The sequence below is a fragment of the Cuculus canorus genome, chromosome 5 (genome assembly GCF_017976375.1).
Source record: "Cuculus canorus isolate bCucCan1 chromosome 5, bCucCan1.pri, whole genome shotgun sequence".
NCBI classification, from domain to species: Eukaryota; Metazoa; Chordata; class Aves; order Cuculiformes; family Cuculidae; genus Cuculus; species Cuculus canorus.
Genome location: NC_071405.1, coordinates 66,546,051 through 66,564,020, shown reverse-complemented (window position 1 = coordinate 66,564,020; position 17,970 = coordinate 66,546,051). Strand labels below are relative to the sequence as shown.

The following is a 17,970-nucleotide window of genomic DNA, read 5'->3' as shown; positions in this document are numbered from 1 at the left end:
CTCCAGAGCCTCAACATCCTTCTTGTGGTGAGGGGTCCAGAACTGAACACAGTATTCAAGGTGCGGTCTCACCAGTGCCGAGTACAGAGGGAGAATAACCTCCCTGGACCTGCTGGTGACCCCATTTCTGATCCAAGCCAAGATGCCGTTGGCCTTCTTGGCCACCTGGGCACACTACTGGCTCATGTTCAGTTGGCTGTCAACCAGCACCCCCAGGTCCTTCTCCTCCGTGCAGCTTTCCAGCCAGACGTCTCCTAGTCTGTAGCGCTGCATAGGGTTGTTGTGCCCCGAGTGCAGGACCCGGCATTTGGTCTTGTTAAACCTCACCCCATTGGTCTCGGCCCAGCAGTCCAGCCTGTTCAGATCCCTTTGCAGAGCCTCCCTACCCTCCAGCAGATCGACACTTCCTCCCAGCTTAGTGTCATCTGCAAACTTGCTGAGGGTGCACTCAATGCCTTCATCCAGGTCAGTCTCCCACTGTATGGTAGATGCAAGCGCCTCATCTCTTTGATATAAAAGAGAATCTCTCCTCTGTTTGGAAGTGGGAAATCTAATTAGCTCGAGATTTATGTTTGATGTCAGGTGAAACTCTTGGATAAAATAGAAGTCATTGCCGAAAGGAGAGAGAAAACAACTGCTGTCTTCTCCCTGATCTCCCCAAAATCATTCTGCAAAAAGAATGGTAGGTTTGCAGTGATATCATAATCCGGTCATTCTTCTTAATGACTGTAATTATACCATGTTACGTTTAAAGCAACTAATAGTGAAACAATGACAGCAACTGCCAGAACAGCAGCGAGCAGACAGGATGAAAATGAGTCAACGGCCATAACGGAAAAAGTGAGATAAAAGAACAGCCATGAAAAGACCATTTCTCTGAGGTAAACTGCAAGGGCAGGTGCTCAAGGTATCCTGCTGTTGCTTTAGAGGAAGTATTGAGATCACCACTCTGTACTCGTAGCCTCATTAATCCCACTCTAAATGGGCTCCGGTTCATTTGGACTGGGAAGCTGGAGGTTAGAGCAGCCCAACCTTTTGCTCCACATCACGTCCTCCTGAGAGAAACTTGGACTGCAGAAATCTCTGAAAAAGACAGAGATGGCAGAACGAAGGGCCTGAACATTTGACTGGAGGTCAGTCAGAGAGCAGGAGACCGAATATTTAAGCAGAGGTATCCTGACTTGCTACCGCAGTGGCTGTGAACCACACAACATAAGAAGAGGATGAATATTGACCCCTAAGGTAGAATAATTTAGAGGATTTAATAGTCTCTAAAACTGGGATGAGAGGAACAATCTAACAGCAAGAATTACATCAGTATATATCCACGTACAGAATCCACGGAGCATGGTTGAAAAGTTATCATCTGAGTATTATATTCCATACCATCAGCTATGAAACTATACAATGGAATACAAATTAAACATGCATCAGTGTATTCAGAGCTTGGGTAGAAAACAGCTTTTTTTTTTTCCCAGGGCCGCAAATAATGCCTTGCAAAGCAGATTTTTTCATCCATTTCTCCTGTTATAGGGTGATTCAGTTCTGTAACTAAATAAAAAAATTGAATATGTCCCTATCCTTATAAGTCTTTCATTTTAGGAAATAAAAACCTCTTGATTCTCTTCTCTTTCATATCTATACATTTCAGTCTTTAAAAAGATGAGCCTCTACAACATTTTACAAGAGAATTTGTTGGAAAAAATATATGTGCATCTATAAAAAGAATTGTTATTTGGACCAATTGCTTGTGTTACTTCAACTTGCAGTCCAATTTAATTGAAGCATCAGGAGCATTAGAAGCTTTTAGATTAAAATTCTATTAAACTTCTTCAACAGTCTACTACTTCTTAGAAGTGATACAAGTGGTTAGAAAACAACAAACCTGCAGTTTTGATGGAGAAGTTACCCATATTGACTGAATGCCTGATTCTAAAAATATTTATTTCATGTCAAAGTACTTATTTTACAGTGGGTTTCACTGAAGATATTATCCTATTTCATTATTGAAAACTGTCATATAACTATGAAATAAGCTATCTTTTTCTTGCATCTTGGTCCTAACTTATAAATTCCAATTACTCTGCAGTGTGCATCTTCCAGGACTGTGATGTGCATCTGCCACTGAACTGCACCTTTCCACATTATTATGATTTTTCTTTTAGATCTCTACTTCATTTCAATTTCAGAGTAAGAAATAATTCTAAATTAAATTCCATTTTAACACTGCGAGATTTTCCAGAAGTCTGTTCATTAGCTGCAATAAATGTTTCTTCCCATTGTGACTTCCAGCCTGCAGCTACTTCTGCATCTCAAGCATTTCAACAGCAAATTGGAAGAACTTTTGGATAAACTTTTTTTGCAAAAAAGCTTTCACTCTCCCTCCCCCCCTGTGAATATCAGACTTGGCAAATCTACAGCTTTTAGAGCACTCTATTGGATCACAACAGAACCTCTTAAATTGTCATCGAAATAACTACTCAAACTTACTAAAAACATCCCTAAATTTTCCCTCAGAGCCTGGACACACCAATTCTTATCCTGAGCAGCTTCATTCAAAGGTGTGTGAACTACCACCAATGTACATAACTTACGCAGCTGGAGAGTAAACAATAATTCTGTTGAATGGTGCATCACTGTATTTAATCCTAACACGAAAGCTGTCAAAACCACATTTTAAGTAAGGACAGCCCTGTACTTTTATTTTGCTCTCCTATCTTCCATTGCAGTGGGGTTGATATAGAGGCATAATTTTTGGTGCGCTAGTTAGAATTTGTTCAAAAACCAAATTTGTGCCAGAGATTTTCAGTGAAATATTTCTGACTTTTTCTTAAAAAAACCCCCAAAATATATATACGTACTTCCCCATATAGAGATATATTTCTCATACTCAGCTGTAATGTTTTAAATATGTGAAAAATAATCAGTAAGCAATAGCATATGTCTTTGTCAGTATTTTAGCATGTAGAAGTACACTTAAGAAGCATTATTTAAATAGAAGGAAATTGGTTATAAAAATGGAAAGACTGTGTAACTGAAAAATATGCAAATAAAAAAACCTGTGGTGATGTTCAGACAACACAGCTATGTAAGAAAGAAGTAGAGGGACTAACACTCCTACACAGTTCAAAAGTGATTACAGCCTTCTTTCGTCACTGAGGATCTACGATTTGCATTAATCCCTAGTTTAAAGAGCACTGTGGCCAAACAATTACTTAAAGAGGCTAGAAACTCTATACTGTTCCTAACTGCTATGCAAATCCAAATTTACACTGCTGACATGTATTTTTGAGTTACTATGCAGAAAATGCAACTTTCCCTTTGAGACATGACAGAGAAAAACACAAGAACAAAGAGAAGCAGAGAATTTGATCAACTGTATTTGGAGCCAACTTCCTCTTCCTTCTGTGTCTGAAAGAGATTCTCCCTCCATTTCTTTTTTATTCCTTTTCACTTCCTTTTCCTTGTAAAGAAGGCTGGAACTGTTCTGGGATGTGCTTTCTTTTCAAAGAGTCAAAATTCAGATGGAAATCAATATTCTTGACCATACTTGGCGGCCCTCTGGCAAATTTGTACCAATTTACAGATGTTTTACTTTTACTGGGGACCCAAAACTGGATGCAGTATTCCAGACACCAGGAATCCTTCTCCTGGAGAGAGAAAAAGGGATTTTTTTCCCCTGAAGCTCATCATTTATTTCCTTCCTTTGAGCATGCCTGTGTACTCATACAGTTGTATGTTCACACATACAGATATTCTGCACCTAAATCTCTCTTCCTTGATTTTGTATAATAAAATTATATTTGGCTTTTCCTGTGCTATACTAATGTTAATGAAAGACAGATGAGTATAAAACCACACATTTTAATATTACTGTTTACATATGTATGCATTCAAAAATTGTTAATATATGCACACGGTCCTTGCTGTTATGACCAAGCCCCTAAAAATGTGGTTGTGAGTTAAGTCATGGCTTTAGATATCCTTTGTACAATTTAATGTCAGACAAATGTTATTTGTTTTCCTTAGATCTGTTTCTCCTAAGCGAAAGAACGTTGTAGAAAACTCACTTAAAACTAGGAAATTAAGAAATACATGAGAAAATGCTTTTTCTATGTCCAAGGAAGAAGATCTCAGAGCAGAAGGAGGAGAGGGCAGCAAATAGAGGCGAAATTCCCAAGCTGCTGTCATGCTGGCACTGCAGAGATAACAGAAGGTGGGAGAAGCTGGCAAAGGGATGAGAGAACAGTAGGTGAAGGAAATGTGCACCCTGCATAATAACATGCCTTATTACAGCTCAGTTGAGGAGCGGAGCATGTGTGGAAGCCTATGTTTTGCTCACTGGGGAGCTCAGAAGTCCAAAAGACAAATAACTCCAGTGAAACATAGTCTTGAACAGCAAATCATCTAGTTAACTCGCGTGGACCAAAGCACCAAACTTCCACATCGGTCTAGACCAGGCTATGTGAAAACCACTCTCCCTGCTTACTCAAGATTACCATAGGTTGGTAGGCAGTAAAAGGAAATACCCGCCCCTCCCCCAGATATCTACACAAGCATTCCTTAACTAGCCTCCAAATACATAACAATGAGTAAATTTTCACCCATTTGGGACAACCTGGTAAATGCACTCCCTGCTTTGTCATTTAGGAACACTGTGGCCAGCCAACCCTTGGCCTGATACAATCCCCAAAGCTTTATCTACACGTCATATATTCTTTGTTTCATCTACTTCATTTGGCATGTGTTCAAAGTACCGCCACACTACTGCATGACAGAGGCTGTGGATGTTCATGTAATATAGGGGAAACGGTAACCAAAATGTTAAGACGTTGATAAATATTCTCCTAATGGTTCAATTAATTTCTAACCAAAGCGAAAGATAGGCACAAAACCTCAAAGATTGCTACTTATGAACTTATAGGAACCCTCCTTGAGCCTGGTGAAGGGTGTAAAAGGCACCAATTCCAGGTGACCTTTGGGTTTCCTAGATGGGTTTCTGCATGGTTGGACAGCGTCTCTGTAGAGGTTGTGGAGTCTCTCTCCATGGAGATCATCAAACCCCATCTGGACATGGTCCTGGGCAACTGCTCTGGCTGACCCTGCTCGAGACCTCCAGAGGTTCCTGCCGGTCTCAGTTAATCTGTGTCTCCGTGTATCCACTTCAGAATCATTACAAAAAAACTCCATCCTCTAAGAACAATGATGTAGGAAATAAAATCTTCAGATTTTGACATTCTGAGCTACTATGTAACTGTATATAACTCACCAGCGACACAGTAGTTCTTGCCCCAAGGGATATTTCCGCACCTTATGACTAATCTTCCAAAATACCATCATTAAACCTACAATTATATTTTGCCTGCTCAAACTAAGGGCCATAAGTAAACAATCCAGTATATTCTAATTGGGATTTCTACAAATCATTATTGTTATAATTTCTGATATATAAAGCATTTACAACAGTAAACTGAGATCGTTGTCTACTACATTTGTTAGATAATACATGTTAGCGTAAACTTGACACACTATCTCAAAAACATAACTGAAAAGTCAGCGAAAAATCTCCTGCAATGTGCAGAGACCAACAAGCAAACTCCTAATTTCTGAAATATCAATAGAAAAATTGCATTTCTGTTTTTAGATTATTCTATAAGTCCCATTTAAGTGAGTAATAAGGGCACTATAATAAATTCTTTCTGGCTTGGTAAATCATACCATAATTTGTGCACACAGTACATGCTGACCAAATTCATTAAACGCAATAATCACAAATTGGTTGGGGCTTCTATTCCCTATTAACAGGCTTTAAATAAATGCCTATGAGATTTAGGAACAAAAGTTGTTTTTGAAACTTCCCTCCAAGGTTTTAATAAACTTAATGAGAAGGGGAAACTCTAAAACCCTCTAGAAACCCGAGCATTTTTCACTTGTAAATGCTGAGACATACATAGTTCTGTTACAGCAAAGGCTTTTTAGTCATAACTAGTCCTCTTTATTTCTAATGAACACAATATTCACACTACATTTATTATTTACCTCTGCAGCCCACATCTCTCATCACAGACATTCAGCCTTCGCATTCACAATTTTCAGCTGTTTTGATGCCAATTCTCCTGCCTTTAACCTGCTGGCAGCTCTGAATCCCCTCTCATGCCGGAGGTCAGGATGAAATGAGAGCTATAACCCAACATCACTCCATAAAACAACCTAACTCCTTCACTGGACCACACAGAGCTTTTCCTTAGGGACTAAAACCTACTGATCCATGCAAATGTTCAGCGCAGCCCACCTAAATTAATGAGAGAATGGCTATTTCTCTCATTCTACATAAAACATAAGGAATTAAAACATACATATTATGTTGGGGTTGTAAAGAAAACAACCTTTTAGAATCACAGATTTTATTATTTTAAAATCTGTGTTGATTAATCTATGTGCAAAAAAAAAAAACCCAATGGTGAAGAAACAAGAACTTATGTTAGCTGGTGCTTTTATCCTCATGTTTTTAAGTGAACTTGTCACTATAACACAGCTTTTTCATTTCTATGAGAATGAACTGCCAGCAACCTTCCCTTAGAAGAAACTAATAGAATATTTAGGCTATAAGAAAAGGACTTTATTTCAGAGAGTGGGTTGGTGAGCAGTAAAGCAGAAACACAGGCCTTGATTCATTGATGTATTCACATTTCCAACAAATACCTATTTGATAAGGCCATTTCCTCACTCACGGTCAGACACAGTACATAAAATTTCCCCTATGAGTCACTGATTTATATTAGTATTAATTATTTTACCTGTAATAAACACTCAGTGTCTGGATTTCTTCTTTTAATTTTTTACACTGCTGAAGAGCAGCCTCTTTTTCTTGTTGCAAGGCTATCAACTCTGCCTGAAAAAGAATAAAAAAAGATAAGCAGTTTATTCAGAATATCCATATTGCTTAGAAAACATAACAATGCTTTATGCATTCATTTCAGTTGTGCTTTATTGTAATTACGGTATAAAGTTATACTGGTTTGTAACATGCCTAATTATGAAAAAAAATCCTTTCTTCTTCACGCATAGCATTTTTTTCGAATTTTTTTTTCCCAGCAGGATGATGAATGGCTTCCTTCGAGTATATGGTAAATGTTTTGAATGGCAAAGGTAAGACCTCTTCAGTTGAGCCAAGTGTTTCTCAGCAAAATGTATTACATATCAACAGAATATTCCTATAGCGCAAAACTGTTGACCAACACGCGGAGAGTGAAGCAAGGCGCTCCGCCACAAACTACTGGCGCACGGCTCCTGGTCTGCACGTGGTTATCCGGCTGTGAAGCGTGGCTCCTTCTCTGGGAGCCATTGGCTGATGTTGCCCGCAGGAGAGATGCCGGATAAGCGGTCCAGAGTGGGCGCTGAGCCTGCCGGGGCTGCGGAGCCTGGCACTGCCGGCTTGCTCTGGGATCTAAGTGTTTTACCCAGGATCTGGTTTACGGTGGAGTGAGGGAATCCCTGAGAAACCACTGTCATCTCTCACCTGTGAACCCTCCCGGATGTTTCCCTCTCCCATCTCTGCCTCACAGCCGCTATGGAAATTGCGGCACGGTAAGGTCAGGCAGGTGGCCAGTCCTGGCATGGTCTCACAGTTAAAGAGGAGGTAGGAGAAATAAGTAGTCATGTATATTTAATACAGCCCTACAGCTTAATCACCATTAATTTTTACATGTCCACTTTCAATAGCACTGCAGGACTCCCTTGAGGGTGCAGGTAACGTATAAATTATCTTAAAATCAGCGGATGATTCATTATTGTAACAACAAATAAGACTGGGCTTGCACAGCAATTCCTTGACACATGAGCCTGAGCAATGGGCTGTTTTCCAATGTTTTTAATTCATGCTGTAAGTTATTAATTGTACAAATTGTAGGGCCCCAAACCAAGAGGCACATGTGTGAGCAACGCTGACTGCGGATTCTGCCAACTCTTCAGGACAGCGTTGTGGAAAAGTTTCTTGGTAAATTGAAGAGCTGTCACACGAGCTACGAACACATAAAGGGAAATGCAGACAAGCTATATAATCACCAACAGCTCTGTCTGTATGCCTCAAAATCTCTCTTCTAAAACAGGGTCCCCACTTGCTTCTGTTTCATGTTTGTCTGTTAAGACTGCAAGTCTTCCAGGCAGGCGTTTTACTTTTTTTCTGTCAACTCCCAGTCATCTATGGGTAATTTATTCTGCTGGTCGATTAATCATGTCCTGGATACATGGCTAACTCCTGGCAAATTTTATTAAACACCAAATGCACAAATGCAGCTCCACAACCGGTCTCTAAACGGGTGCGTCACAATGCACCCAGGGTTTAGCATTGCTGGGGTGCAGGACCCACAGCTGTAATTGCTGCCGTAACAGACATTCATAAATCCTAACAGGAAGTTCCCTGGAGAATAAAACCAAACTTTCTTATTATGTGGAGGGTTCCTTCAGCTTTAAAAGCAGAAAGCGTTAATGTTTAACCTCCGAGTGACAGTGGTTTAGAGCTTCTGATACTGAAAACAATGTACTGAATGCTGGCAAGCCCTAACTCCTGTCAACAAGTGGTTAAAATCCTCTGCAGGTAAGCCTCCTGCCCAGCACTGCTTGCTGCCTTGCAAGCAGAACTCAGAACACAAGGATGTTAGCCAAACCAAGCTATTTTCTGTAATTATACTGTTCTGTAGGTGAAACAACATTCTTTAAAATTGGAAAACACGCTTGAATCAAAGTAGGTGGTTTGTTCTAGAGCCCAATAATTAACATCCTTGCCAATTTTCAGCGTACTGTGAAGTGTGATTGAAATGGTAGACTGGAAGGAAATGTTTGCAGCTGACACACCTACTCTCAGAGAGATTAACAGCTAGTCTCTTTGGAGAACTATAATAAAAAATACGTTTTATATTCCACTTGCTTTCCAGGACAAAAGTCAGGAGGCACTACAGCCTGAAGATTCTTGTTTATGCCAGTTTTCCAACAGAGAAAACTGCACTGATTTTGAGTGGGTGTGCATCTGCGTTTAAACCATGGAAAATAACAGCAGAATTTGGTGCTTCAGATATAACAAAAAAAACCCAACCCCAAACAGCTACAAAAACTGAAGGGAAGAGTAGACATTTGGTAACCTCCTCAGTAGTGTGTAGAGGAGTTGATGTTAGGGAGCTGTATGAGACCAGCAAAAATTCAAGCACAGGAGTTTTTGTGCACAGCATGCAGCCATGGGACAAAACAGCCGCTCACATGATGGGTTGGTTTGCCCCATGGCTGCACGCTGTGCACAAAAACTCCTGTGCTTGAATTTTTCTTGGTCTCAGACAGGCCTGTAGAGTGGTAAATGCAAATAAACGACTCAATTATACCCCTAAAAGAGAGATGCCTTCCTTTACTAGGAGAAGGAAAGCAAACCAATGCCCATCGCAAAGATAAATTGCTTGCACTACTATAAAACATTTGGAAGACTCTTATAATGTATATTGAAATCCATCCATTGTGCACATGGCAAAAATCCTGCATGAGCTCACCTCTAGTAATAACAATAGCTGCTCAGGAACTTTTTAACAAAATATTATTCCTTTGGAAAAGTCAAGCTGTGGAAATCAGAACTCTTCACAGAAATGGATCAGTTTTGATTAAATCTTTTTGAAAGGTAGTGTAAAGAAGGAGCAATAAGAAGAAAGAGAATTACACTCAGGTTCTTCTGGTGGAGGTTTTCCCTAAAAGGGTCAATTTATAGGTGAGATCGCTCACCACTTTGATAAAGGGGTTACCCTCAGTGAAGTTCCTTTTTAATCCTAAAAGGGTAGTCTGATCGCTGGAATATGGTCTCTTTCTCACAATTCTGTTTTGCCCACAAATTCTTACGCTTTCATACCCAGTTTAACAAGGACAGATCCTTTCTCCTCTCTGTTCCCCAACTTGCTTTCCTGCAAAAGAGAACTTATGTTTCTACACTTCTCCCTTTTTGCATTTCAGCAAACAGTTACTCGTTGAAAATCTAAATATTCCAAACGAATCCGCAAGCCAATTGTGACATATCAAAATTGCCAGATCTCAACTAAGAAAATCTCATTACTGAACTTCTCCCTGTGGTGTTGTTTCAAAATATTTAAATGAACACTACTATGTGTTTTCCTAACACAAGGGATGGAAAAAATACAAGATTTAAGCAAAGGAAAATAGAGGGTAAAACTAATTTTTTTGTCTCTTCCTAGCTCCTCTAGGTCAAACATGAGCACCTTCAACTTTAATTTAAATTGAAATAGGTAAGAACACACAGCATCCTATGCTGTGAGGCTCACTGGGGGTGATTGTTTTTATAATGCTTTTCAAAAACCAGCAGAAGGAAAAATCCACATTCAATGAACTTGAGTAATAAAGCTTCATAGCCTTATCTTTTTAGTGATATTTTTTTCCCCTCATACATTTATATAGCATATATTTTTCCTTCCTCCCATGGGTTAAACCCCAAGCTTTTCTGTTACCTCTCAGTAAGCAGGCTCTCCATTCTTCTGATCAATTCAATTCCATCTCCTATCAGTACTCTGCTAGCAGGAAGTCCTAACTCTAGTGGAAACATCTTACCCAATACATTCTTGCATCCCTTTTACTCACTGTCACCCTCTGACATCTGCCTGTTCTGCTGCCCATTGGTGTTACCCAGCTAACAGTGGATTCTTATTAATCCTGAAATGATGGTAACTTACACTTGGTACCATTGAATTCCCACCCCACTGTCTTAATTTTTCCAGTACTTGAGACCATTCCAATCTTTCTGCAAGACAGCTCGAACTTAATTTGTATTACTATCTCCACTTTGTATTAATAACATTTCCCACTCTGCGTCATCAAGCAATTCCGTTGGTACACTGTTGCCCTTCATGCCAATGGTTTTCAATGACACCTTTAAAGAAAACTGGTTCAGCGTCAGTTGGTGAGAAATTGGAGAGAAATTCCACTAGTGAAATCCTTGGACCTTAACGTTTCTCCTTTCAAAGCTGTTTGCTGATGCCTTTTTGCTAACTAGTTCCTTATTGCCTTTGACTAATCCCTCATCTCCTTCATGGGTACATGACATTTTGCAGACAGACATGAACTCGATGTGCCCATCTTTCCAAACAAGAGATGCCAGATGAACCCAGTTAACAGCAAGTAGCATTTCCCACATTAAGCTTGTGTCTGCTTGTAAAATAACAATATACACATTCTCCACTGTAATAAATAATTTTCCATATGGCAACACATATAAGCTTATATGTCAGTTTGTATTTCACAAGTTTCCTTGTCTAAATAACCAGTTATACCAAAGAAGAATTCCCGCATGGTCTTACTTGGGTCAAAGTTGTACTTCAATCCAATGATGATTGATCCATGCTTTAAAAACATTTTTCTTCCAAATTTACTCACAATGAAGACTAATTGGTCTACAATTGTCAGAATGATGTTTTTTTGCCCTTCACAGAATCACCAGGTTGGAAAGGACCCACTGGATCATCGAGTCCAACCATTCCTAACACTCCCTAAACCATGTCCCTCAGCACTTCATCCACCCGTTCCTTAAACACCTCCAGGGAAGGCGACTCGACCCCCTCCCTGGGCAGCTGTTCCAGTACCCAATGACTCTTTCTGTGAAGAATTTTTTTCTGATATCCAACCTGAACCTCCTTCTAAATATAGATGCTGCCCCTGCTAATTCCCTGTCATATTACGCTGTGCACAGCCTCATAGGATTTATTTTATAACTTTACTATCATTTCTGCATTTTCAGGTACGAGCTCTTCCAGAACTGGGCATGAAAACCATCCATTATTTCAATTCGAGCACAATAACTTATTGAATAGCTATGTTGTATTCAATTTCCATACATTCACTTAGTTGACATAGTTGACATCATCGTTGCCCAATGCTGAAAGAAAAAAAAAAATAAAATCACACTTTCGGACCTAATCCGGATTATCTTTGATCTCCATGCCTTTCTCAAGAGAGGTGGCACATTTCCTCTTTCCTTGTTCTCATTTCAGTTGTTACACTATTGTTTGTTTTAATTTTTTTTTTCCAAGAGCCAATTTAGCTTAACCTCTGGCAATTTTCATTGGTCTCTGTCTCTCCTGTTTTCTGAGATATAACTTTCTTGCTTAATAAATACTTTTCTTGTAGAAGAATTATTCTTAATTTATTTGTATTGAGATCATAATTAACCCAATTAGAACTGACACCCTTCCCACCCATAAGCATTTTCCCCCATGTGGACTGAGATACCTGTTAACGCACGGGTATTTTTTAGCTCAGTTAATACTTGCTACCAACATTTTTCTTTCTACTGATCCAGGAAATTCTTATGAATTAGAAGAAGTCTGGATGAGAAGTCTGGAGGGTCTCAAAAGTAATTTCTGCAATTTATGGGCTCAATCATTTACACTCAGTAGGGCTATATAATGGGGAAGACAGCAATAAGAAGTCTTTCTGTTCCGTTGGTCCTATGTTATCTCAAGTCTGAAATGGAATTTAACCACAAACGCACAACTGAGAATTGCCCCCATTTCTACTGGGACACAAGTATGTTTCTGCTGATATTACAGGCTAGCTGGACAGTAAAAGGTCAGGTGTCTTCTCAGGGCAGCAGAAGACCAGGAGGGGGAACAAAAGTTTCTTTCATTCTGAATTAGAATGAATAAGCAAGAAAAAAAAAGGCTGGAAAAATGTTTTAAAACCATTTAAGAAATATTTTGATATTACACAATTTCTAACACTTTTGCAGTTTACACTTCATGACAATAAGAGAAGTATATACGTCATGACAGAGCACGTCATGCTGTGACACATTATGGCATCCAACTACTAACCATCCTGTTATTAGCAGCTGCTACTTAGTGCAGATTACAACAGCTCATCTTATTTTCTATATCAAAGTGTCAACATATCAAACTGTTCCACCAACAATAAAAGCAGGTGACGCTTTGATATAAAAAAGAATACAAGCACTTGTCTTATTAATTAAGGGATCTGAGGTTTTCAGGGTCAAGAAAAAGACTCCAGTTAACACGAGGGGACTGAAAACACTGAGCACTAATAACACACAAAGTGATCTCCACAGCGTTAACATGTCAAATTGTTTCATTACCATACAAACAGAGGACAGGCTGACCGAGAAAATGAGATAAAATATTTCAACTTGCATTTAAATATCAGCTGCCCATGACAATTTTAAAAATGAAAAGTGAAAATTAGAACCGTGCTACAGTAGATGCTATAAATTATTGACCCATCATGAAATATAAAATTAACAATAACAAATCCAAATTTAAAAAGCAAATTTAAATCTTCATGTTGAATTTTTGAAGTTTGAATGTTGTTTCAGATATTTACCAAATAACACTTCTGGAAGATAACTGGAATAGGAAAAGTTTGGAATAGTAACTGAAATTATTAGAAATTAATGAAAAGTTGTTTCTCAACACATCATTTTCTAATGGAAATAGTTTTTACTAAAACTATCTTGACTTTGAGCAAATCAAGCAACTGTATTTCCGATCTCTGATGGATACATGCTGCTGTGGAGGATCAGCACAGCTGGAGAACTACCCCAAAGAACCAGATGACGATTGTTTTTGTGTGTGAATTTCAAAGTAACAGTGGCAGTGGTGGGAACTCTAACAAACTGTAAACTATACCTTTCCCCAACACACTGCCACAACCACGCCAGGGCTGACATTCCCTCCGGGCACAAAGGAATGGGATCTCAACAGCAAACATGACCTTTATGAGTTTGCAACAGGATCAAACAATTAACCATAATAAGATTTTACTCTACAATCTAATACTATTGTTGGTCCGAATAAATATCAGTTAATGAAACTTTTTTTTTTAATAAAAAGCATTGCTTCACTGAACAATAATGCCCCGTCAAGATGCATTGGTCTAGAGTGAAATAGTTCTTAGGAATGTCAGGCTGAATTTCTGACAGAAGAGAGAACTTGTCCCCAGCCATGTGATCGGGTTATTCATTTTGGATGCAGAAACCTAATGTTGAGTCCCAGCCTCCTGCGTTAACTTATTGAAGCGCTGGGCCCTGGATGAGACCGAGATTGATTTATAAGATGAAGCCTGGCCCACTTAAGGACCATTAAAATAGCTCGAAATTTACTCTTTGCTGACACTTTAAGGACTAACGCAATAGGATTCAACTCCTCACATGGTAGAGATATTTTTACTGATAGTGACTAACTGTTGAAATACCCTGCTGAAAAAATGTCTAGGAGAAATATTTTAGGAAACCCAGCCAGTTGCATCCTGAGCTCTGGCCGGGCCCCAGACCCAACTGGGTGGAGGGTGCATCACCAGAAGTTTCTGCACAAAAAGGAACCGCAAGTCATCTTGACTTGCCTATTGGTAATGGATGGAAGCCAGACTCTAAGGTTGGTGGTCTTTGGAGGTTTCACCTGTCAGAGGATGCTCTGGGTAGGATTTTTCCCACTCCAGGAAAAATCTCCAAACCCTCACTGTATCTTGGAGCCCCCTGGCGACTGGAGATCTGGATGATGCTAACGTATTGGTTAGGGCAAGTGGTGATGTACTTTTCTCTCTTAATCATTATTTCTTTTATCGTGTAGTAATTGTTTAGGTGTATTGCCTTGTAGTGTTTGTATTATGTTGAACGTCATTATCTGATAGCGTTGTTTGTCTTATGTCCACTATTCCATATTTTTTTGTTGCTCATTTCCGGTGTCGTGTAATCACATTTTTCTTGAATATTAACAGTAAATTAAGTCTAGCCCTAAATTTAATTGGCATCCTCAATTGGTGTAAGCCTAAATATTTAGCATCCTTTTGCAGCAAGACACTTTCTCTGCACATGGCAGACTCCCACCAGTGAGGATACTTCCCTGCTCTAAACTCACATGAATTACTCATGTTTCTGATGACTTCCACTGGCCTATGTCCTCTTTCTGTGACTGACACCAATAACTTTGTATTAAATTTCTAAGTATGTGAAAATCAGATCCAGACAAGAAGATGCATCATGGGAAAGGAGACTAACTCCACAGCTCAGCAATCAAAATATTTGAGGGTACCCAACTTGGATCAGGGAGCTGAAGTCAGGTTTTTCACATTTATGATGCAAGTGCATCAACACTGGCTTTTCAAGATATATAGATGTACCTTTTTCAGATACTTCACAAAGAATGTCTCCACATTTTCTCTTACTGAAATTAAAAATGGCAACCCCATAATCTCCCTTTTCTTTGAAAATAAAATAGTAATTTTCAAGTGTTGTGCTGCAAGTCTACCTATTGCCACCATTCTCAACTCAGTCTTTATGCTATCCCTGACTTAATAATTTCAGGGACATTTTGAGAAGACATTACTAGCTGAGGTCCAGACTCTTGTCTTCATCACAATAAGAAATTCCCCAGGAAGAATACATGATTGTACCATATGAACATGGCTTGTATTGTCACTAATTTCTGAGAGGTACTCCTGTGACTGGGATGACAGCAACTGCCCACAACAAATATTATGCAGGTTTTGCAACCAGGAAAAAAAATAAGTCACCAAATAGCTTTTTACTGCTCTGTTAAAGAAAATCAAAGGATCTGATAGCATTTTTGCCCAAATTAGGTAAATATCTAGTTCATTTTATTACTACTAATTATCTTAAAGTACTAATTATTATTATTTTTAATTAGGTACTAATTATCTTAAAGCAATACCAGTTGAATCATTACGCCTGAGATGCAATGGCCTCATTCTTGTACTGCATGGTCACATCACACTGGGAAGCACACAACACCAGTAGTATTTGACAAGCAGTTTGCTCTTCCACCTGATGATGTGCCCAAACAAGCACATCCTACAGGCAGATTCAGTCTATAATCACATACTGCAAGAAAACGTCTATACGAAACGCTCATGATATTTTTCAGTGAGAATTAAGAATTCATCTTACCTTGGATGTGATGTTGATACAAAGTTTCTTCATCATCTGCAGTATTATTTTGTAATATCCTATACTTCTTCCAAGCAATATATTGTATATTGAAATTGCAGGAAAAATTAGCTATTCAAAGGACAACTCAAGGCATGTGATGAGTATGTGAGACTAATACATGGGACCATTTTATTGAAAAGAATGATTCACAGAGTGAGGAAGATTAATTTGAAATTCTGCCCCTGTGATGTTGACCGAAAACTGTAATTGACTTCCCAGGGTCAAGATTTAATTTATGGTTTCCATTTCTGTGAGTACATAGCTTAAAAAAACAGAGATGCCATAATACATATCTACTATGTGCATATGGATAACTACCTAGGGATACCGCAAACCTTATTTCAGGTAAGATATAATCTTAGTGACAACAAAAAGGCTCCCGAAAACTTTCAAAGATGACAGCTCCAAAACGCACATTCATAGCTGAATTGGGCTTTGAATTGGGCTTCTACACATAAATAATGATGTGCAGAAATTATGACCTTTTAGTAGGAGGGATTTTATTAAGAACACAAGCTGGAGGTGCTTTAAAAAAGCAAGTAGTTATGTCTTCATATACACATACGTAGATACTTGTCTTACTACTAAACCATGATGCATACTGTGAAGGGAAGAAGAAATACAACAATCAAGAAGAATTAGTTTTAATAGAGATGCAAAATAATTCAGAACTGTTATTTTTGTATAGTAGTTATGGCTTTAGAATCTATATGAAAATAGTAAAAGTAAGTTAATTCCTTTACATTCCGGATTAAAGACTGCTTACAGCTGTGGGCATGTGGAAAAAGCACATTTCTTCCTATTCTATAATTCAGATTTGGCCTTGGTGATACCAAACACTTTGATTTTGATCTAAAAATGAATTGGAAAAATGCAATTTCAAATAAACAATGGAAAGACATCAAAAATACAGAGAAATTTGTCTCATTTGAAGAAAAAATATTGTTTTGGGCATGGTGTTTACTGTTTATCCGAGGAAACCTTCTTATGTCCTCCTTCACAGCCGCATAGGTAACTGGACTAGAAAACAGACACATCCCTGCTAAGGCAGCCCAGGTCATCAAACAAAAGCTTACAACAAAGAAGAGAAAAATGTCTCTGTTATATTTAACAAGAGGCATATTCCCCTCAACTGTGAGAGACCTGAGATGCTTCACATACACTATGAAGACTATTCACTTTATAGCAAACTTTACTGGCAATCTCCCTAGGGGAAATCAAGAAGGAAGCAACTGTGTAGGCTGCAGTGAGCTGAAGAAGCCTTCTGGGTGCTGTCTGAGACCTTCTGGCAGATTAGTCTGGGAAAGCTTCAAATGTCAGCACCCACGATAAACTTGTCGTCCACACAAGTGACTTTGGCCACTTACAATATCAAGTCAGTATCTGTCACAAACACCGAGTAATCAGCACAGGATCCAAAAGGTAGTGTTGTAATGTTGTCTCAGAAGCTTTGCAGTAACAAAGACCCTATTCAATAAAAACAGCCTTCCCCTTAGCCCCAAAAGTGTCCAATCCAGTTTGGGGTGGAACTGAACTGGCAGAAGAACAGAAGAAAGTTCGTGTTACAGCCAGACATATTTTATTTGTGCTGCAGCCAGAAACTGTGCGCACTTTTGGCACTCTCCATCGGGTACATTTTCAGGCTCCGCTAACTGACCACTGCAGTCACCTCTTTACCACCAAAAAGAACCAGCTAGAAACCATCCTCCGGCCTTGAGATCTACTGGAGTGACCTGCCTTGTGTTACTACTATGTCAAAAGCTCTCTTCTGTGCACCCCTAAAAGGAAGGGGTGATTGTCTAAGGGGAAAAGGCTCTGGTACACAGTATCACTCAAAGGCATTGTCTGGGAGAGTGGCTTAAAACTGCACCAGGGAGCTTTCTAACAAAAAGCATAGATGATAGCATCCCACTGTGCGAGCCCATGCCCTATTTTAGCTACGAGTGTAGGTACATGTAATTGGTTTTGTCAAC

The 17,970-nt window shown here is 39.1% G+C and overlaps 1 protein-coding gene across 7 annotated transcripts in view; it reads right to left on the bottom strand.

Annotated features, from left to right (window-relative positions):
* MIPOL1 (mirror-image polydactyly 1) overlaps window positions 1-17,970 on the bottom strand; it is a 189,963-nt gene that overhangs the window by 47,166 nt on the left and 124,827 nt on the right. For all 7 annotated transcript variants that reach the window (XM_054068380.1, XM_054068382.1, XM_054068379.1 and 4 more), the window contains one exon: window positions 6,798-6,892. In XM_054068380.1, coding sequence (XP_053924355.1) covers window positions 6,798-6,892 — 95 coding nt within the window. The remainder of the gene's footprint in view (window positions 1-6,797; window positions 6,893-17,970) is intronic.